This window comes from Gopherus evgoodei, chromosome 5 (genome assembly GCF_007399415.2).
Source record: "Gopherus evgoodei ecotype Sinaloan lineage chromosome 5, rGopEvg1_v1.p, whole genome shotgun sequence".
Classification (NCBI taxonomy): Eukaryota; Metazoa; Chordata; order Testudines; family Testudinidae; genus Gopherus; species Gopherus evgoodei.
In genome coordinates, this window is record NC_044326.1 from 23852791 (window position 1) to 23875591 (window position 22801).

Sequence of the window (22801 nt, forward strand, 5' to 3'; positions counted from 1 at the left end):
AAAACACATCTCTGCACCACTGGCTTCTCCCTCTAGGTAACAGCAATTCAGCCACTGACTCTAGATTTATCAAAAGTTATTGCTTTGTAAATTAACAGCAACAGATTGATTTTAAAAAAGCTAAAATTAAAATATGCCTTTTTTTCCTCTGGCTTATTACCATGCAAAGAAAAGCCATTTTGTAGGTCAGCAGCACTAACAGCCTAAACTTTGTGCCTTTACTTAGAAGATATACTTTGCATCCCCATCCCTGTCATTGCTACATTTCTTCTGCATTGAGACAGGTGGGATCATGCATCTAGAGGAGGCTGGGATCCCTTATTAAGTCCAACCCCATGCACTGAACAATTATTCAGGCCCTTCTTTCCCCCTTTTCAAGCTTTAATCCCCTCCTTTTGTAGAGGGGGGATACCCTGAATCAAAATAATAAAGTTACTCATCTGACAAAGCCACCTCCACTGTGGCAGGGAAAAGGTTTTTAAGGCAGCTTTCCTAGTTCTCAGAAAATATGTGGCAATTTCTACTCCAAGCTCTCAAACGAAGCTTGATTAATACAGAAGAAAATCTTTGTTGCCATAGTAGAAGCTGGCTTAAAAGGCAAATGTGCAGTGAACCCTTCTGGCCTCAGTTTTCTCTACCTCAGCTGTCTCAGAAAAGGCATCCCCCAGAGCACAGGGAGGGGTGATGGATAAAATCATCACAATGTGGTGGCTAAATAGAAGGCATCTACTAATGCAATGTAATTCCTGAAGGAACGTCTTCATCCCATTCATGGAAGATCCACAGAAAAGCTAAGTTTTAATCTATTGTTCAAAATAAACTTTTAAGACTAAATGCTGGGGATTTTACTCAGATAAAACCTATTTAAATCAGCTGAAGTTTGCCATAGTTAATTGAGAACTCTGGGATTCGGCCCTAGAGCATCACATACTTAATTACGTATTTAAAAAAAGAAATTGGTTCGAAAAACAAACTATGCTGAAACATGTATATTTGACCTTTGCCTGGTAAAAATCGAACTGATGCATGACTGTAGATCTAGCTTCCTGAATATCTTAAATGTAACAACGAACAGAACAGTGACCATTTTTACACTTCTTTCCTGTCTATCTCCTTTTTTGCAGCATAACAAACATGACGCCTTTCAGAATGTGAGTTGTTAACTTAACCAAACCCCTTCCATTTTTATTTATATTTGTTAAATACCAGTCTTATTCATCATATTAAACAGTAAATACAGATATCCTGGTCTTTCAAGTGAAATCAGGTCCTTGTGGCAGGTGTGGAATTACTGCAGGGAAACAAAGCTGGAGGTACATCTGATACTGCCTAGGCCAAGTAATTAGAGTGGAATGACAGCTTTTCCTCATTACAAAAAAGGTGCTTCTTCAACGGTGCCAGTATGACAATAGCTTTATGTTCTGTGCTTTACAACTGCAACCTTATCAGGTTACTTGGTGCTCTGGGAGACATCCATTTGGTTTCCAGTTCCTAGCTCCATTGAAGCTGGAAGTGTAAGAAGGAATGGTTCCCATCCTGAAGAACTAACATTCTAGGGCCATATCTACACGAGGGGTGTTTTACAGTGATCCAGAGAATGAAAGACACTATATCAATGAGATTTACTGCAAATACTATGAAAGGAAACACTGAAAGGATGTCTTCCTCCCATGGAATAAGTGCACTTCACTTCCATACCATCAATAAGGGCCAATTCACTGGGAGATGGGAATACACTATTTATTATATAACTCTCCTGGTAGTGGTTTTCTGATACCTTTCAGTTGCTATGGGTGGGTTTCCAGCTCGTTTCTCTGGGCTGTGCCTGCCCATGTCTGGCATTAGATCAGAACAATACTGCCTACAAATATGTACTGTCCTAAAATAACACAGATGCTTGAAGAGAAAACTACCTGTGTCTTGCAGAACACAGCAGTCTGGAAGTGCACATGGAGAGAAACACTTCTCACCATCTACTAACTGTGAAATGAATTTTAAAATGTGCCTGGTGGGAGCTATCTTTGAGCAAAATGGCTGCCACCAATGCATGGCTTGGGCTGGGAAATGCCAATTTTAATTCAAAATTTCATTTCCAATTGAATTTTTCATAGTTGGTCTGCGGTGATAGGTATTTCCTGTCACGTGCACCTGCAGATTGTTGTGTTTAGCAACATGGATAACAGCTTGTTTGTCTCTGTACCAGTGTACACAATTCCTCCACAAGGGAAGAAAGCTGTGGAAAAGCCAATCTAATGTACCCCAAAGCTGTGGAGCAGAGAGAGCTCCTCTAATATCACCTAGAAAAACCAGTATTGCTTTCCTGTAGGAGACAAGGCTTGCAGCAAACAGACTACATCAAACTGGGGCTAAATTGTGGTGTTTAACCATAGGACTGAGTAGAGAGCAATGCATAGAAACACTACTCTATGGGGAACTCGGGGATGGCTTGGGAGAAATCCTTCTCCAAATAGCCTGCAGTAAGACTGCAAAGGCTGCTCCATCCTTTGGGATAATTTTGGCTGATCCCTCTAGGATTGCTGGCCTGCAACTGGGCCAGATTCGTGTTATCTTCTGCTGCGCCAAACTCACAGATGGGGCAGCTGGTAGGGGGCAGATAACCTGCTGCCATATTGCTGCTTTCCAGACCCTGTGGCTGCTGGCTGGATGAAAGGGTCACAGTGTAACTTGGACCAATCTAAAATCTGGTCTAAATCGCACCACTGGAGTGGTTCTAAAGAGACACAAGGGTCACTCCATCAGCTGAGGACTGGCCACAGTGGTATTTGCTCCAGGGCCATTCCCAATATGCTCGCTACGTAAGAAGTTGGGGAACAAAAAAACTGCTACACAGGCTTTACAGCATCTAAGGATTCCCTTGGCTACCACGCAGGCAGCTTTTTGCCTGCTCTCTGCTGTCAAAGCAGTGAAAAGAAACCAGAACAGAGCCTGAGGATTTGACCCTAAATGTTAAATACTGCCTAATTTACAGCAGCATTAACAGGAATTTGGCCCATATAGTCCTACCTAAATCTTGGCAAATCTCATTACATCTAAATCAAATGATAAATCAAAATCTAAGGGGGTATAAGCAGCTTGTTTGCTCTGGGCCAAAAATATGTCATCTTTCATAAGACTGGTATGGAACACCTTGTTGTATGTGAAGATTCTTAATCCATCTCTATACAGCAACAGGTTTCTTTGTTTTCTTATGCTACTGCTACTGTTTTGCTGTATGGCTTGTATTTCTCAATCTTAGTTTAACATTGGCTTGTGTATGCAGTAAGTGACATTACCTGGAGGAATATGTAGTCATCCTGCACAGTCAAGGAATCCTGGTCGATGCTGCCAGCAAACTGGACTGTTGGTGTTTTATCAGAGCAATTCTGAATCTGACAGGTGATGTAGCGATAACCTGAGGGTAGGGGGAGAAATGTGTTACACGGTTTCAAAGACAGAGAAGCAAATATCTTGACATTCTGTTTGTGTGGGGGAAGCATCACATTAATCAGTATAGTAAAGTATGCAATAATTACACCTAACCCTCACACAGAAACCTTTTAATCTCCAAAGTGCTAGATGCACATTAACCACTGAATCCTCACTTCACTCCTCAGAGGTAAGAAGGTATTAGCCTCATTTCATGGTCAGAAAAACTGAGGCCCAGAAAGATTAGGGAATAGATGATGAGTAGCCCTTGTGGAGGTGTTCAAGAGTGGGGGCTTGCCTGACCTGCACAAGGGCCCCTCGCATGAGCAGATCACTCATTTACAGCAGTGGAGATTTGGTGTCCTGTAGTTGAAATCAAGGAGTTCCCCTCATGTGAAACTGGGTGAGAAGAGAATCAAGCCCATAGAATTTAAGAGAGAATACACAGATCCCTATTATGGAATTTAAAGGTTGGTTTCAAAGTTCTCCAGATATGTTATAATTCTCTATTAAATGCTTTAGGATTTTCCTCACATGTTAAAATGTCTATGTGAAGGGTAAATGGTCTGCATAAAAAGCCTAGTTGAGGTTCTGGCCTACAATATTTGTGCTGTCACGAGCACTGCTCCACTCTTCCTCCTCCACTGAGTGAGCCATCCAAGACGGGGTGCAGAGCAGGACTAGTGCATCAGGGAAGCAATCTGCTCCCACCTAATGGATGGAGCAAAGTGCTCCCACCTACTTTGTACACCAAGCTGTTATGGAACAGAACTTCTCTTAGGTTGGAGCCTTACATGCTCCTGTCCCAGTACAGACGTGTGTACAGCACACAGTCAGTCCAGCCCTAAGTAACTTGCCCAAGCCCATGAAGGAAATTCCTGTCTCCCAAACCTGAGATAAGAACACTACACATCACCTCACTTCTGTCTCAGTCTGAATGAGCAAAGCTTTAGCACTCATGTGTTTCATTATTCCTGCAAGAAACTTATCTCCCATGACCCCATTTGGGACAGTTTTAAAATCTGGACGTGGATCTGAAGCAGCTTGGGTCCATACTCTACTGCTTATCGCCAAACCATTTTGGGACAAACACAGCAAAGTGTCTTCAGATTCCTTTAATTAGTCATAATTCGCATGGACAAGCATGAAACCAGTAAAGTCTCTCCTATAATAAAGGTACAAAGAGCTTGATCCTGCTTCCATTGAAATCAATGGCAAAGCTTCTATTGACCTCAGCAGGGCCAGATAAAGCACTGAAGGACTCAGGAAATAAATGTATTAAAAATCATGTAAGAGAACAGCGTTCCGTTATCAGATTCTTCTTTAGAAAATAAATACAACACAATTATACTTGTGATAGTTCATTTGAGGGAATCAGATTAAATGCCCATGGTTCAAGCTTGTCATTGAACGTACCCCAAAAAAAAGAGTGGTGAAATATTCCACGGATACTAGTTAATCAACAGCTATTTTTGCCACTCTATTCTGAAGTTACAGAATGAGTTATAAAATACAGAAATGGGCAAAAATCAAACATGCTGGATTCAACCCTTGCCCCCCTTGCATTTTGGGGACATTCAAATTCCAAACCATCTGTGGACATGAATTTTGCAAACAGCCACTATTATTATGGCCTTGGTGGCACATGAAATATGGAGCCAACATGTATAGCTGAGTTCATATCCAAATAAAATAAAATAAAATAAAAATACAAAGGGACAAATCCCTAACCCTTTTCCTCTAACTGTGGAGAGGTCCAGGTGTAATAGAAATGATTTCATCAGGCAAGTGGAGGTAAGAAAGAATTTGCAAGGGGGAAAATATGTGCCAGCTCTTCACAGACCCACTTTGAATCATTTTAAGAATCTCTTAATCTAAGAAATTGAATTATCACCACACAGCAGTTTGAGGGCAGGGTGGGATGGAGGAGGAACCAGGGCATGACAATAGAACTTCTGCTACATGTGACCTTGACTGGCCACTGTCCTCTGAAGAACAGGGCTGTAGGAGCAGTAAACACTAATGTAGCATCAGGGCAGTGCCACTGTCTCAGGGTAATCCTATCACTATTCTGCTGAATGAATGGGAAATTTTCTTCCATCCAACTCCTATGGAATCTCACTAGACCCAACCAACTACTCAGAAACTCATTGGGACCTGTAACTGTTCTGAGCTTCTGTGAAATGTGATCACTTGGATTTAGGAGCTGAACTTTAGGTACCTGATTTTTAAGGGTTGGCCTTAATTTTTCACCATGGTCAGGACAGGGGTGGGGGGAAAGAGCTATCATGTTCTGAAAGGTTAAGTTATACATCCTTTACAATTAATATAATTCGTGTGTAGGAGCTAGGATGATTGTCCACAGAATTAAACCATCTTTCAAGGGTATAATTCTTAAGAAGACAGACACATATATGTTGTAATTGTAGTGTCTACTTTGTACTGTATGCTGTGTAACTTCTAGTATTTAAAAAACAAAACAAAAACAAAACTATGTTGAATGTGTAACACAAAGATTTTCTGGGAAAAGACTGTTAATTCAGTGGAGCTGACATATGTGAGAATTCACTCTAGCAGACACTCACCCAGCACTACATTGCACTGCCAGCTGTATTTGCAAATCAGGAAAAAATGTTCAGTGTTTAAGTGCCAGAACAAATTGCACTATTAATGGACTTTTTCACTGGAGCATAGCATCTTGACTTCAATTTATTTCAGAGTGGAAAACAAGTACATTTTAAATCATACTACATTTTTATATATCAAGACAGTTTTGCTGAATACATATAAACAGAGCAAGAATCTGACAAGTGGAAAATGTTTCTTCCCACTGTTTTATAAATGAATGCAAAAAGTATTCTTTAAAATCAAAAGAAACGCCAGGAAGTCAATTGCTAAAATTTTCATTAGCATACCTCCACTGGGGTCCTGGATTTCCATATGAACCAAATCAGGGTCTCTGTCAACTCCGGCAACGGCCCTGAGAACATAATATAATTAAGTTATCTTGGGCATGCTAGAGAACAGTAATTACATGGATGGAAAAATAGAAAGATTTTGTGCTAAACTGCTCCCACATCCTAGTTGGACAGTTAAAATAAACCCCATTTGTAATTTTAGATAATATGGATGGAAATCATACATTTCCTGTTCTCGGCATTATGCCTTGCTTTTTCTGTTTTACTAGACTTTCCATTACTAGAACACACAAACCGCCAGGATAGATATTAAGTTCAACTGGAGAAAAGAACAGAAATAGGTGGGGAACAGTAAATAAAACTGGATCTTTCTGAGGCAATCCCAGTTTAATCCTTTCCTAATTTCACAAATATACAGTACTGAATGTTAGCACATTCTCTTTTACAACTTGCTCTGATATTAGTGACGATAGGGCAAATATATTGCTAAGAAATCTTTGAGGTTCTTTTTGTATTAGAAATCTTCTAAACCTGACACACAGCCCCTATAACTAATAAATTACTCTTTGTTAGGCATGTTCACTGGAGGTACCGATCCTATTTTGACAAAGCAATTTAAAAATGAAGAATAATATTCAGTAGGAAATCCTGAGAATGGAACTAAAGGTGCATTTTAACTTAGTAAAAGAAATAACAGGGATCCAGACTGATTCTCCTGGAACAGATAACTGTCAAATTTGCTCAGATAAAAGATTATTTTTAAACCTCAGAGTTTCTATCACAACCTAGGATTAGAAAACGAAGCGGTACTCTGTCCGCCTCCTACAACATGGTTCAAAAGGCAGATTCTGCAAGGAAAATGTAGGTGACAATTCTGCTGACAATACACCCAGCAAAACAGAATCCATCTCACACTCCCACAACTGCATTGGCTTTTCAGTGCCAACACTAGCAAAATATAAGAGCCTGTAAAGTAAACAGATTTGACATGAAGACACAGGGAGCAAATACGTGGACAGAAAAAGTGCAATTTGGGTACTTTTTAAAAAGCACTGAAGTACTTAGAGCAAATGATTATCTTGATATGGTTATTAGATATAACGAGTATACTTTATGTTGAACCTACATCATTGTTTAATGACTGATTGATTAGTGGCATTGATGGGACTGACTTATGGGAAAGATTAAGGGCCAGACTCAGAGGCAGATTAAAGTTTCCTGGGGCCCGAGCAAGTGGGGGCCCCTTCCCCACTCCTTCTGCCTGCGGTCCAGCCCCCATTCTGCTCCTTCAGCCTGCAGCCCTGCCCAAGGCCCCACTCCTTTCTGCCCCTTCCCTGGGACCCATACCTGTTCCACCCAGGGTCCCCCCATTCCGTCCTCCCCACTGCACCCCCGTACAACCCGTTTGCTCCTTTCTGTCCCACTCCCCATTGTGGCCCCAAGACCAGAGAAGCTCTGTCCCTACACCATGGCCCGGGGTCTGCAGCAGGGAGTGCAAGCTCCTTCAGTCCCAGGGCCGCAGCAGGGGTTCGGGTGCTGGGCTTCCCCCACCACTCCCAAGCTTCTGTGGAGGACATGGGTCAGGGCACTGGGGCTTCTTCTGTCCTGCCTGCCCGGGGCTTCTTCCAGAGAGCAGGGGCAGGGGCTTCCCCTGCTGCCCTGAGGCTACTGCCAGGGATGGGGTTGATGGGTACTGGGGGCTTCCCCTACCATCCTGCAGCTTCTGCCTGGGACAGGGTTGGGCAGCGCCGGAGCTTCCCCCATCCCGCAGCTTCTGCTGGGGAGAAGGTCAGGGGCTGCTGGGGCTTCCCTCATCCCACGGCTTCTGTCTGAAAAGTGCTATTGTAAATGGATAGTATTCATCTGTGAGCAGAGGGCCAGCCTAAGGTCTATGCCCCACTTTAATCCCATTTAAGCCCTCTAAGTAGGGTTGGTAGAAGAGCTCTGCAGGAGGATAAGGTTAGGATGCAATAAAATGGTGTGGAGGAGAAAATGTGATGAGAGAAGTGAGTGAATGGAGATACTACTGAGTTCTTTAAAGGTGCAGACAAGAGGTTTGACCTGATCATGGAAAAAGATGGGTAGTAGCGTGACATTCAGAACCAGACTTTGACTTGGGACTGTGCATGTAGACGCAACCCAACTCCTAGAGGAGGTGTGTCAGGAATGGGTGGAGCCTCAACTCCACCGCACAATGTATTAGCTAGCACACATGATGCAACATGCTAGTGTGCCAGCAGCAAATTAGTACTCCCACCCATAGAGCTTGGGAAAAGCAGTGAGGGAACCGTGCCTCTGAGGGGCACAAGATCTCCCCTGCATTGCTCCTAGGATGATCCAAGCTACATGCTGCCCCATACACAGGGCCTGTAGAAAAGCCATAAGCTAGCTCTTAACACTAAGGAAAATCATTATCAGACGAACTGATGAGAAAGATATTTGCAGCAGTATTTTGGACAAAATTAATGGGGAGAGAAGTGAGATGTGAGAACAGGAGATAAGACAAGGCAGGAAATTGCTAGATCACAAATGAGTAAAATCTTGCTTTTGTTGAGAAATCGGTCTGCAAAATGCAAAATCCACTGTGGTATTTTGTGGACAATATCCTAAACCAGAGAAGCTATTTAACCCACAGAAGGGCTTATGCTAAGGTGCAGGTGAATGGCAGGAAGATATTCAATCTTTTTCACAGTGTGGAACACCTCTATCTATCTAGCGTGACAGACCCAGGCCAGTGGGGTACAGGAGTACATGACTACCCTAGACTTGACAAAGGGGTAGTGGCAGATTCCCCTTGCAGAAGACGCAAAGGAAAAGACTGCATTCTCTACACCACAGGGTCTTTTTCAATATACTGTCCTCCCTTTTGGACTACATGGGGCCCCAGCTACTTTCCAGTGCCTCATGGACAAGCTATTATGCCCGCATAACAGTTATGCTGCTGCCTACTTGGACGATGTGGTCATTCATACCCCAGACTGGGAAACCCACCTACAGAAGGTGCAGGCAGTCCTTGATACCTTCAGGTGAGCTGGCCTTACAGCAAACCCTGCCAAATGCGCTCTAGGGTTTACAGAGGCCAAATATCTTGGCTACACTGTGGGAAAAGGTCTGGTAAAACCCCTAGTGAACAAGTTGGAGGCCATCCAAAATTGTCCCCGACCACGTCGCAAGAAACAAGTCCGGGCATTCCTAGATGTAGTGGGGTATTACTGACGATTTATCCCCCACTTTGCCACAAGGGCAAGCCCCGACAGACCTAGTGAAAGCCTGTGGACCTGATTTGGTGAGATGGTCTGATGCAGCAGAGGAAGCATTCACAGACCTAAGGACTGCCCTCTGCAGTAACCCTGTACTGATAGCCCCTGATTTCACCAAGAAATTTATCCTGCAGACAGATGCATCGGAAGTAGGGTTGGGGGCCATTCTACCACAGATGATCGTGGAGGAGGAACACCCAATTCTCTACCTCAGTAGGAAACTTCTTCCGAGGGAACAAAAATATGCAGTGGTGGAGAAAGAGTGCCTTGCCATAAAATGGGCCATGGAAACATTGCGCTACTACTTGCTCAGGCGCAGATTTGTCCTCGTGACCGACCATGCCCCTCTTCAATGGATGCAGCGGAACAAGGAGAAGAACACAAGGGTGACCAGGTGGTTCTTATCCCTCCAACCTTTCCAGTTCCATGTGTAACACAGAGCAGGAAGCCGTCACGGTAATGCCGATGGCTTGTCACGTGTGCACTGTGGGCATCCCAAGTTGCCCAACCCCTTGGTGTTGAGCAGGGGGGAGGGATATGTGACAGACCCAGACCAGTGGGGTACAGGAGTCTGGTAGAGGGCAAATATACTGGTCACTGGATGAGTAGTTTTCTGTTCCCTGAGTAACCAGAGCAGGAGCTGCACTAGAGTAATCAGGAACCTGCTAGAACCAATTCAGGCAGACAGGCTGATTAGAACACCTGCAGCCAATCAAGGCAGGCTAATCAGGGCACCTGGGTTTAAAAAGGAGCTCACTCCAGTCAGGGAGGGGGGAGCCAGAGGAGAGGAAGTGCGTTTGAGTAGCTGGGAGCAAGAGGTGCAAGGAGCTGAGAGTGAGAGGGTGTGCTGCTGGAGGACTAAGGAGTACAAGCGTTATCAGACACCAGGAGGAAGGTCCTGTGGTGAGGATAATGAAGGTGTTTGGAAGAGGCCATGGGGAAGTAGCCCAGGGAGTTGTAACTGTCATGCAGCTGTTACAGGAGGCACTACAGGCAGCTGCAATCCACAGGGCCCTGGGCTGGAACCCGGAGTAGAGGGCGGTCCCGGGTTCCCCCCAAACCTCCCAACTCCTGATCAGACACAGGAGGAGTTTACCCAGACTGTGGGGAAGATCACTGAGGTGAGCAAATCTGCCAATAAGCGCAGGACCCACCGAAGTAGAGGAAGAACTTCGTCACACTAGATATTTTAATATGTCAAATCAACCATGATAGCTCAACAGTTGCTCTTCAGGGAAGAAGAATGCTGTTTGCTGAATATTTTACTTTTTGCACTTGACCCCATACAACCGAACAAGAAACCTGCAGAAACTTCAAGCTGAAATTTTCAGAAGCTGAGATGGCGATAGCATTTGTCATCAATAATGCAAAGATTGCTTTTTGGGCTACGCTTTAAATAACTTCGGATCCATAATTTATCACTAGTGGTTTCATAAACATAGATTTATGTATCTGTCAATTGCTTTGGGCTTTTCATACTTCTTTTAATATCCCAGAATTGACAATTGTCTCCTGACAGCTTCATTCCCCACAATGGTGGCACCGGGCAGTGTGGCAGTGGCAAGAGTGAGGTCTGCATCTGTGCAGTATATTTTCACTTCCACTGTAACACTCTAGAGTGAGAGGCTGCAACTGATCTTTTTTAATGTGGATTGGGCTGACATTTAAAGTAAAATATCTCATCTCTCTCTTCCTCTTAAAAAATTATTTAAACAGACGTGGATAAATGAAAGTGTTTTGGGTTTTTTTTTTAGCATGGTGGGGGAAAATAGCATGTTTGTTTGCTTGTTTGTTTCTGGTTCAGATGTTTTTCTTGTATTCTTCCAACATAATGACTTGCTGTAACTATACATAAGCCACTGAATGTGGACTTGATCCTATAGTCAAACAATAAAACAGGCAAGTTAGCTTAAAAACCCATTAATGTACAGACAATACATGTTTTGTATATATAAACTGTTTTTCACATTATTACAATTCTGCAAGATACTTAAAGAACAACCACCAGCTGAGACAAGTTTAACTCAGCTTGCATAGGGGAGGCTTCTTTTGGGCTTGTCTAGTAAAAGTGTAATCTTTAGATCATCAGGGTCTAGATTTGAGTCTCAGCTATGCTAATATACAGCAATGTCTCCCAAAGCGGGGGATGCAGCTGCTCAGGGCCACAAAGGATAAGGCATGGATAGACCTCTTAATTGTTCTCCAGAGTCTCAAGCTTCCATTTTTGAAGAACTCAGTCTCTGGTTGTTATGGTAGCAAAGAAAATCTGCAAAATATGAAGTGTGTGTAACCAATGCACTGAGTCTGCAGGCAGCCTGAAACAATAACTCTAAAGTGTGACCCGTTCCCTTCATTTAAATAAATCACATGCCAATGACACTTTGTTACCTATTTTCACTGGTCCTCAAAGCGTGTAATAAAGGAGATACAGTATTAGACTGTGAAGATCCAGACAAGCATTTGGAAGTTCTATGTCCCGTGTTATATATAGGCTTGGAAGGATTAGATTTTTATCAGTAAACACTGACTTCACTGTACACACACAAACCAAGGAAAGAATATTGCTATTGATAATAATCAAAATTTACACATAGGCAAAATAAGAAAAATGCTGCTTGAGAACTTATTCCAGTTTGCTTTAAGGATATTTACTTTGTGTATTTCAACATGTGATGTTGACAATCTGTGTTTTAACAGTTATTAAGCTTTAGTTTTTTGAATCTCAACATCTACTGTCATTACATAATTATTGTCTGACTGCCCCCCCCCTCAGACTTTCCCAAACTGTGAAAATTGAAATTGATACCAATTAAAAAATGCTCAAAAATAATCACATATTATCCACTGACATGATCAAATACATCTGCCAAACCTAGTTATACAGCTGGTCAAACTAGATGATTACAATGGTCCCTTCTGGCCTTGGAATCTAAGAATTACTAAAGTGTGGGGTTGCAGAAGCCATATAATTTTTTTTAAGTATGGGGAACACTAATTTACAGGACATGCACAATAAATGCAGCTAGTGGATGGGCAGCTCAGTTGGATGTTACTAATACTGTGGGACATATCCAGGTCCTCTTTACATTTGTCCTCAAATACAAGGTTACTATTGACACACAAGCAATATTATTCTAGCTGGCTCAGGGAAGCCCACACATTTACTAGTGCCAAGTGCATGACTGATTTCAGCAGTATGGGGTGCATGGTGGATCTGTGGGGTATACACTACAAGGTGTGGCCCACACTCCTTGACCCCTACCTTAGAATACCACTTCTGTAGCCCCGGAAAATCTATGGCGTGTGGATTCCATAATGCCTGATTTTCAACTGGCTTGTGCTTTGTCAAATATGGCTGTCTACAAATTTGCCATCAATTTGAGTTGTTTTCAAGGAAACAAGTATTTTCTCAAGGTATCTGCTTTCCTTAAAAACTTTTGATTTTGTGTTTAAAAAAAAATGGGTGTTTTGATCAAACATTTTCAATTTTCATCAGTGTTCAGCTAAAAATTTCTCAAAATGTGGCAGTTTTCAGCACAGCATTTTTTTGATATTTGATTGCCAGCAGCTGACTTGGGGGGACAGGTTAGTTTGTTGACAAAAAAAGTCAAAAATTTCCACTGAAAATTTTGACTATATGCTTTGGGTGAAATTTTCCCTGTGGGGGTAGTTAGAGGAGGACATTAAACATATCAGGGAGCTAAATACTAAGGAGGGATAAGAGTTATTTAAACTAAAGGACAATGTTGGTGGAAGAACAAATGGGCATAAACTACCCAGGAGTAATTTCAGGCTGGAAATTGAAGAACGTTTCTAACCACAGGAGGTTCTGGAACAGCATCCCAAAAGGAGTAGCGGCGGCAAGAAACTAACTGGCTTTAAGATGGAGCTTGGTAAGTATATGATTTTAGGATGGAGTCACCTGTGATAGCAGGGGGGCTGGACTTGTTGAATTAGGAGATCTCTTCCGGTCCTGAATTCTCACATTCTCATCTCCTGACCAGCTCTATTGTGGAGCTGTGTATACCTGTAGCAAAGTGAGTGTAAAACTAGCAGTCTGATCTGGTAGTGACTCAGAACTCCCAACTGTAAAAGAGTGTAAATGACTAAACAAGGCGCAAATCAGTGCTACATCAGTCTGCATGGGTTTTGGCCACCTTTGTTCCCACATACGCACCATGAGTCGCCTGAATTTGATCTTTTGGATGGATTTGATACAAACAGCTATTAATAGGTTCTCACTAAGGCCTCTTAATTATGCAGAGCTCCCTGCAGTTTTAGTGGGGGGAGGGGGGAGATTTAAGCACCTCTTCTGCTCCTCTCAGCTCCCATTTCAAAGAGCCTAATTCTCAACTCTGTTAACTCAACTTTTATACTGTGCAAAACATTGACTTTAAGGGAGTTACACCAGCATAAAAATGATATAATGGAGTAGAAAAACAAGTTCCTGTGTCTGTGTCTATACATGAATACACTCATACACTCTGCACATTTTACATTTCTCAGTAAGAACACTAAGAATTTCTATATTCAGAATTCCTTTGTTCTGAGTTTGTCAAGCCTTTAATATTGCTTTAACCAAGATTGTTATTTTATTTACTCATTTCTCATCCTTGTGAGCTGCTCATAACAGCTTTCACTTATTTCAATCACAAAATATATCAGAAAAGTAGTAGTGCTCATTTATAATTTGACCTACAGTCACATAATATATGGAAGTCAAAAACCACAAATTGTTAACACAGTACATCTTGAAATGTGAATCACGAACAATAACCCTTCACACACTATGAATACAAAGTTGATGCTTTTGGATATGATCTCCATATAGACAGTACTTCTGTATTTTAAATGCCCTGGGTTAATTTGTGGGAGGAGGCAGGGGATGGTTGTTGTTTTTTTTAATCTCATTTTATTCAAGAGAAGCAAGAACTAGGTACCTAATCAGGTGGAATCTGTCATGGATGCGTAGTTCATCTACACTAATTAGGTTCCTCAAGAAGAACAGAAAAGGGCTTATTGTAAAATATTTGATGCAATTTACTGTGGTGTGTGCTGATGCAGAGAGATCCTCAAATAAGCTAGCTCTAAAAATAAGAAACAAAAAACCCTTCATTGCTGTTACATGAGCCTCCTATCAAAGATCCATTGAAAACTAGCAGGTTTGCTCTGTCTGTTCTCCAGCACCGCTTTAATATAATCCATTAATAATAATATTATGCTTATCAGAACTTTAATAGGTTCAAGATTTGGAACTGAAACTGATTTTCAGTAATTCACACCATCAGTTCAAGGGCAAAGCACTGCTCAGAAATCCAGTGAAAACAGCATTATCCATTGCTTACAATGGAAGGACCAGGTCAAAAACTATTTTTACTACATACAAAGTACTGTGGGAATTTTTTTTTTTTTAAACACTGTTGCAAATGTCTACTCTGATTAGCTTTAAAGGATAACGGCTCCTGGGAATTTGAGTTACTTGGGGAAACAAAAAAAATCAACAATTTGATTTACACAATATAATATTGTTGAGTTACAAATGGCTTTATGTTTTGGGAGTGGCAAGGGGAATTCATTATATCATCTTTGAAAATCATCCTGTCAACTGCTAATTCAGTGCCCTACCAGGCCAATATCCCTTGCTCTGTGTCTGCCCCCCACCTCCCATGTTTAAATACTTTGTAATTAAAATATTCTCCCAGCCCATCTCATCCTAATAGCAGTACTGGAGCTGTTTGTCATATTGATCTCAACACAAAAATAAAAAATAAATATTACCTGAACTGATCAAGGATCATAATAGCCAAGGATTAAAAAACACAAGGTGATAGAACTGCGAGCATATTAATTTTTTTTCTCATATTAAAGACAGTGAGCCATATGCCATCCTGACTTATATACCCTGTGCAACCCCAGTGAAGAAAATGGGGAATAAATCAGAGCAGAATTTGGCCCAGAATGTTGCTTCTAAATTTAAAAGTACAGGACAAGGTAGCTAAGACAGACTCAAAAGAACCTTCATAATGATGGTTATGTAGGAAGAAGGACCTATCTTACCGTGAAAATTCCCAGCTCACGTGAGTTTTGAATGGAATTTGGCCATTTGTGGCACAAACATAATGCTGTAAGCCTCAATGATCAGCCCTAGTGTGACAGAGGGTTGGAGGGAGAAAGGAGCTGGTATTCTTTCTCCCATGCTGGTGGAAAAGAGGTCCACCAGAGCTGACACAGGGGTAAGTAATCTGTGCCAACAAACAGAATAAACTATTTCTCCTAGGACCAAGAATGAAGCAGGAAGCACATCGTGACTCAGACTCACAGCTTGCTACCCATCCTGCTTCTGGGGCAGTGCCTCTACATGCTAACCTGTACTTGGGATGGATTGCCAGGTTCCAAACTGACCATAATATTTCATATTTGTATGAATTTTAATATCCTTACTTTATAATACCTATATTTTACAAAGAGTAACCTCCAAATAAGAAGATCAGCAGAGCCCCTGCTGGGTTGGCAAGGGTGAGTCTTCCTAGTGTCTCACCTGTAGAGCATCAGGTTTCAGAGCCCAGGCTCCAGCCTGAGCCCGAACACCTACACTGCCATTTTTAGCCCTGCAGCTCAAACTCCCCATGCCTGAGTCTGCTGACTCAGGCTCTGAGACTTTTTGCTGTACAGACATACCCCAATTGCCTAAAGAACTGGGGGAGGGGAAGCACAGCAAGCACAGGCACTAGTTGGGAAGGTAGTTGAAATTAGTTAAGTCCATTATAGTGTAGGCCACCAGCTGGCTAACTCCATAATCTTGAAAGCCAGAGATGACTTTGCACAAGGATAAAGATACTCACACTGCAATGCAATTTACGCAGTTCAGACATACCAAAGAAACTACGATGATAAGATCTTTTGGGGCGACACCATGTCTTCCTGTATGGATAGACAGTGTCTAGCACTTTGTGGGTATGACTGGAATTCTAGATAAAACTAAAATTAGAATTGTATGAAACCCTCTGTATTTGTTATATTAAAGCCCATATGTGGAAGCTGAATTTTTTTTTCAGTTTTATTTTTCCCAGTAGAATTCAGGCAATTGATTAAATATAAAATGTGATCACTTCCACAACTGACCACAATTTTTCTTCTCTTTTTTTGGCGGAAGACAAAGGTTCATTTCCATTCTGGAACAAGTCACTTATTTTCACAGATTAGCTTTGGGTCACTTTCATAGAACAGTGGCCATTTTTGTCCAACAAACAGTTTTTTTTTCTCCCTGTGAAAACAACCCACCATATTTGTGGAAAGATAGCAAAAGTTTTGCGAATTGGACAAAAAACAAGATTTTTCAATCGCTTCCAAGGCAATGAACATTTTTCTATACAGATGTAGTTAATATCCCAGATTCAGCCTTTAACTTTATAGATTTTTCCCCCTAGATTGATACGTTTGGCTTCTAGAGATCACTTTTATCTGTAAAATGAAGTGCAGTTTGAGCGGACATTAAAATTCTCTCTAAACTAATGTCACTACACCGCAGTGCTGAAAACTCTTACATTCGAGTCAATTGGGGGTCCCTGCCTGAGTAAGTATGAGTCTGAATTTGCAAGATTGGACCCAGGTGAACAGGAGACTAGAATTGCCCCTGCAAAAGATGTCAAATTTGTTTTATTATCCTTCCTCCTGCCTCAGGAAACACCTAAGAGGATTAGTACCAGATACTTTTTCCTTTCATTTGTTCATTGGAAACTAACAACAGTGTATGCCTCTTACCAAAAAATATGGTCTTTTGACACTCGTTCCTGTAGAAGAGTCCATTTTTTCCCCAAGTCAACTGACACATAGAGCTTCAAAGAAAAAAGAAAAATATTAGCTGGTAGAGCACTGCTAACCATTTAAATTTTAAAAGACAGTGGCTAACCAAGAGACTTTGAAATAAGCTATTAAAATGACAGATTTCACATGAATCCAAAGCATTAACCATTTGAATCTTTTCAAACAAGTAAAACCAAGACAAACTTGCATAAAAATTTATACATATAAGAGTAAAATGCTCTGTTTTCCATGAAAACAATGCACAATTTCATTTTAGATTAGACAGTTACTAACTTGCTGTGATTGTGCAAGAGGAAGGAGTGCAAGGGAATTTTTCCTCCCTTGGTTCTTCTCACATAGTGGCCAGCCAAGTGCAAATGCTCAAGGCCCAAATTCTGCAAAGCTTAAATTTAAAGCTGTTGACTAACTGCAGGTAACTCCCGTGATTAACTCAAAAAAATTAATATTACATAAAAAAATTAATGGTGATTAATCGCACTGTTAAACAATAGAATACCAACTGAAATTATTAAATATTTTTGTACGTTTTTTCTACATTTTCAAATATATCGATTTCAAATATAACACAGAATACAAAGTTTACTGTGCTCACTTTATATTTTTTATTACAAATATTTGCACTGTAAAAATGATGAACAAAAGAAATAGTATTTGTCAATTCACCTCATACAAGTACTGTAGTGCAATCTCAATCATAAAAGTGCAACTTACAAATGTAGGGTTTTTTTGTTACATAAATGCAATCACAAACAAAACAATGTAAAACATTAGAACTACAAGTTCATTCAGTCCTGTGTCTTGTTCAGCCAACTGCTAAGAGAAACAAGTTCGTTTACATTTACAGGAGATAATGCTGCCCACTTCTTAATTGCAATGTCACCTGAACGTGAGAACAGGCATTTGCATGGCCCTGTTGCAGCCAGCATCGCAAGGTATTTACATGCCAGATGCGCTAAATGTCCCTTGATGTTTCAACCAGTTTTACATTATTCATATGTCCCTTGATGCTTCATACCAGTTTTACATTATTTTATTTTTGAATGCAGGGGTTTTTTTGTATATAATGCTACATTTGTAAGTTCAACTTTCATGTTAAGAGACTGCACTATAGTACTTGTATTAGGTGAATTGAAAAATACTATTTCTTTTGTTTTTTACAGTGCAAGTATGTGTAATCAAAAATAAATATAAAAGTGAGCGCTGTACACTTTGTATTCTGTGTTGCAGAAAATATCCAAAAATATTTAAATAAATGTTATTCTATTATTAACAGCGCGATTAATCATGATTAATTTCTTTAATCACTTGACAGCTCTACTTAAAATGCTTAATGTTCAGCACAGGCTTAAGTCTCGTGAAAAGCTAATCAGATGCTTAAGAGTTTTGCTGAATATAGATGAACTTACGCACTTGCTTAACAGGGATCCTAAGAAGCACAGAGACTGCTCCCTGATTGCACCCCAGGGAGCCACAGCCACCTCAAAAGAGGTAACGTGGAGATGGTAGGGGATGGGGCCAGAACCTTCCTCTGCACTGGTCACAGTTGGTAACACTGGGCTTGGTTTCTTTCCCATCACATTTAATTTCAGAAATTAATGTGCAAATAACAACAAGAACACTGAGACAAGGTATGTCAGAAGCACAGATATAATTCTCGTTCCATGACATGCACGATACATAACACTATTCATTCAAAGACTATCTCATTGCCTTCTGGAGGCTGTGATTGAATTCTCCTCTGTAGCTATAAAGTAACCCCAGCACAACTCCAAGAAATCAGATATATACAGACATTGAAGTCCCTTGTATTTGTTATTTCATTCAATTTACATGTTCCCTCCCCCTGCCATATTTCAGATGAAAATCACAGGGAAAACTCCCTTTCAGTGTAAGGCCTCATTTATCTGTTAAGGCACAGTCTGTGCTGCAGTGCACAGCCTCATAGGGAACACTCAGAAAGACACTTGTTTGTAACAGGAGAGGCTCAAATGAAAGTGATGAGTCCATTATGTACAAATTGTGTTTTTATTATGGCTATTACGTATTGTGTTATTTACATATTTAAGAATGTAGGATAGGATTACGCACCTTTTCTCGACTAATTTTTGTAATTAGAAATAATATGAATGGCCAAAGAACAACACTATCCAGCTATTGTGCACTATAATGCATAGTAACAGGGCTTTGTTCCATGGAAATGTGAAGTAAAGTGACCAGAATAGGAGACAGTGTTCACTGCATTGTGGCTATTCACTGTACAGGCTGTTGCTGTTTAAGGTATAAGTTATAGGCGGTATTAGGCTGCATATATGACATAGGAAAGGCATGTAATGGGAAAGGGGACATAACATTCTGTCTATGAATTTGGTGAAAGCGCCTCTGGAATACCACCCTTTATCAATCAGAAAGACAACAACGAAGAGAGTTCAGGGGAGAACAACAGTTGGTAAAGAAGCAAATTGGAATGACTTGCTAAGGATTAGAAAAACGGAGAAGATATCTAGCTTGGCATAGATGTATCCTATACAAATATGTAGACGTTGGCCAAAAAACAACTAAACACAAACCTGAAGAGTTTAAACTACCAAGAATGGAAGGAATCATTCATCATAATAAAAAGAGGTATATCTAGGAGTAATGAGCAAGACCCCATTTCAGCAAGGTATTTAAGAATGTGTTTAACTTAAAGTCAATAAGACTTCTCAACATGCTTACATTTAGACATGTGCTAAAATATCTTGCTGAATCAGGCCCTAAATGAGAGAAAAATCTGGCTCATCATGTATTTTATTTTTGATTATCCATGACAAACATCAAATTTGAAATTACATTTGTGGTGTAAAAGTTGTATGAATGGAAAAGGCAAAACTTTCAGTTTCAGCAAACACTTCTGAATTGGTTTTTATTCTGTTAATTACCAGCCTTGCACTACATTAATGTAGTTACTTTTTATAAGGCCACAGAATACATGAGTCCAGGTTTTTTTCCTCAGTTTTCAAAGAAACAATTAAAATCTCCAGTGATCCCTGTCAAGTCTTAAAAAATGAAATCAAGCATTTATATTGTCTCAGTGAACAACTGATTGATGTTCATTATTATTTTGGTAGCCAAAAAAAGAAAGTATAGACTTGAGTCGGTAAGTGGATTAACCCAACCACACTGACTAGATTTGTATTCAGTTACAGAGTGTCAGTTAGAGATTGGAACTTTATTTAAATAAAATACAGGGTACTCAATAGAAGAACAATCCAGGTTTTGCTATATAAAGTAGGTACTAAATCAAGCCAGAAATCATGAAAACATTGAGATGCTCCAGGAGACAGAAGCTTGCAGATTGCTATTTGTCGAAGAGCTCAATCATGCATTCTTGTGTGCACTCAAAAATGCTACTGCAAGTAATGGGTTTATTAGGAAGCTTCTTCTCAGTTTATCCAAATTATCTGAACTTCTTTAGGCTGTAAAAATGAGAGAGCTTGTTCCCATGAGTCTTCTGATACATCTTGCTTTCACTTAGGGTGGAAATATAATTATACAACTCTAGGATCCAGACTATGAGCTCTTTTCAAGGCGTATATTACCTCTGGGGCCATGGATTTCAACATAGTGATTCTCTTTTTATGCCACTTCTGAACTTTTCCCTCCATCTCTTCCTTCTCTCTCCCTCGTCTCTAGCTCTGAATTTCTCTCTTCTACTCTCTTTGGGACAAATCCTGCAGTCCTTACTCAAGATTTACACAGGTAAATCTCCCCTTCCAGCCAATGATAGCTTTTCTTACATACATCTTGAGTAAAGACTGCACAATTTGGTCTTTTGTGTCCCTATGATTCACTGCTTTAATTATAAGACTGATAGAAAGGAAAGATCTATTAGATTACCTAATTCTTCTCCTGGCCAATACAGGATTGTTACTTACTGCACATTTCTAGTGTTTTGTCCAGTTTAATTTTAATGGGAGCTTCCAACACTTCCCTTAGTAGATTATTCCACCAGAAACTCAACTGAAAACAGAGGTTTCCAGAATGAAGGCTTTTGTGCTGTATTTTTCCCATGTAAATATTTTTGCTGCTGTCAAATTTTCAAAACATTTTTGTATGTTATTTAGGACCTAAAACTGACTTAACAAAACAAAGAAATCTACCATGACGTTTGTAAGGCAGAAACAGTCAAAACTGTCATGAATTCTTCTAGATGTAGCCTTGTTTGTAAACAGTAGAACAGCATGAATCACGGGAGACCAGCTGAGCATAGCTTTAGATTCAATTCCTGAAAGGCAGCTCAATGAAGCTTCAGTAGAATATCACAGTAATATCTGTGCAATACTTGACAGCAAAATGAACAGCTTGCCCTCTACTCTCTTCATCACATAAGCAAGATAAACCCCCCATACACAGTGACAACGCTTAAAGGGCCTGATTCTGATCTCACTCAGTGTTGCACATATCAGGAGTAATAATAGAGTTATGTCAATATAAACCAATGGTACATAAGATCAGAATCAGGATCGCAATCTCTATGATTTTACAGCTTTAGCTCTGGTATTATGAAAAAAGATTGCATATACATTTTTATTAGATTATGTGTTCAACTGTAGGTATTTACATTAACACATCCAGAAAAAAGCCATAAATTGTTATACTTTAGGGAGCAGTAATCCAGAACACTATTGAAAGTCTGCAGATAATTTGATATGACTTCTAAAACTGTATGTGGTGTGAATACTTCAAAGAGAGTATTCTACTTTTCTACTGATCTACTGATTCAGTGGAACCTTATTCTGCTGTACACCTAAACAAAGTTTTATTTTATTTTATTTTACAAACCAAGAATGGTTTTGGAGCCAATATTTCAGCTCAGTTAACTTTCTACCACACTATACAATTGCTTATGGCTAATTTCTAGGGAAAAAGGTTTCTAGGATTGTACTTAACTATAATTACGTTACAGGATAGATTATATTGCCAATATCAATATCAACAAGAAATGACAGAGAATGAAAACATTCTAAAAGGACAATGGCATTTTGAGATTGATATAATTTACTGAAATAGAGAAAGGAGCGTTTCAGGAACTGGGCATTGCTTCCCCTTAGGCAACTCACATCATATAAACCTAGTCAGCAAATCATGACAATTTGATTAGTTTAATATGAAACATTGTGTGATGGTCAAGAACACCCAGGCTTTACCTTGCCTTCCTTGGTGTAAGCAATCACTTTATCCTCATCTTTTGGGTGAAAAACCAGGGTTTCCACAAAGAAGGTAATAGGCTGCTTTTGAAAAGTGGCTCCTTCATCAATGCTCATGAAAAGGCTCTGGTCCCGGTCATTATGTGAAGAACTCACAAGAATTATCTGAAAAAGGAAAAGGGGAATA

General features: G+C 40.3%; 1 protein-coding gene across 4 annotated transcripts in view; it reads right to left on the bottom strand.

Moving 5' to 3' along the window:
• The window catches only part of SORCS2 (sortilin related VPS10 domain containing receptor 2), an 849371-nt gene that overhangs the window by 123277 nt on the left and 703293 nt on the right, over positions 1–22801 (bottom strand). For all 4 annotated transcript variants that reach the window (XM_030564483.1, XM_030564482.1, XM_030564485.1 and 1 more), the window contains exons 4-7: positions 22615–22779; positions 17366–17439; positions 6342–6406; positions 3294–3412 (exon numbers count right to left, since the gene is read on the bottom strand). In XM_030564483.1, coding sequence (XP_030420343.1) covers positions 3294–3412; positions 6342–6406; positions 17366–17439; positions 22615–22779 — 423 coding nt within the window. The remainder of the gene's footprint in view (positions 1–3293; positions 3413–6341; positions 6407–17365; positions 17440–22614; positions 22780–22801) is intronic.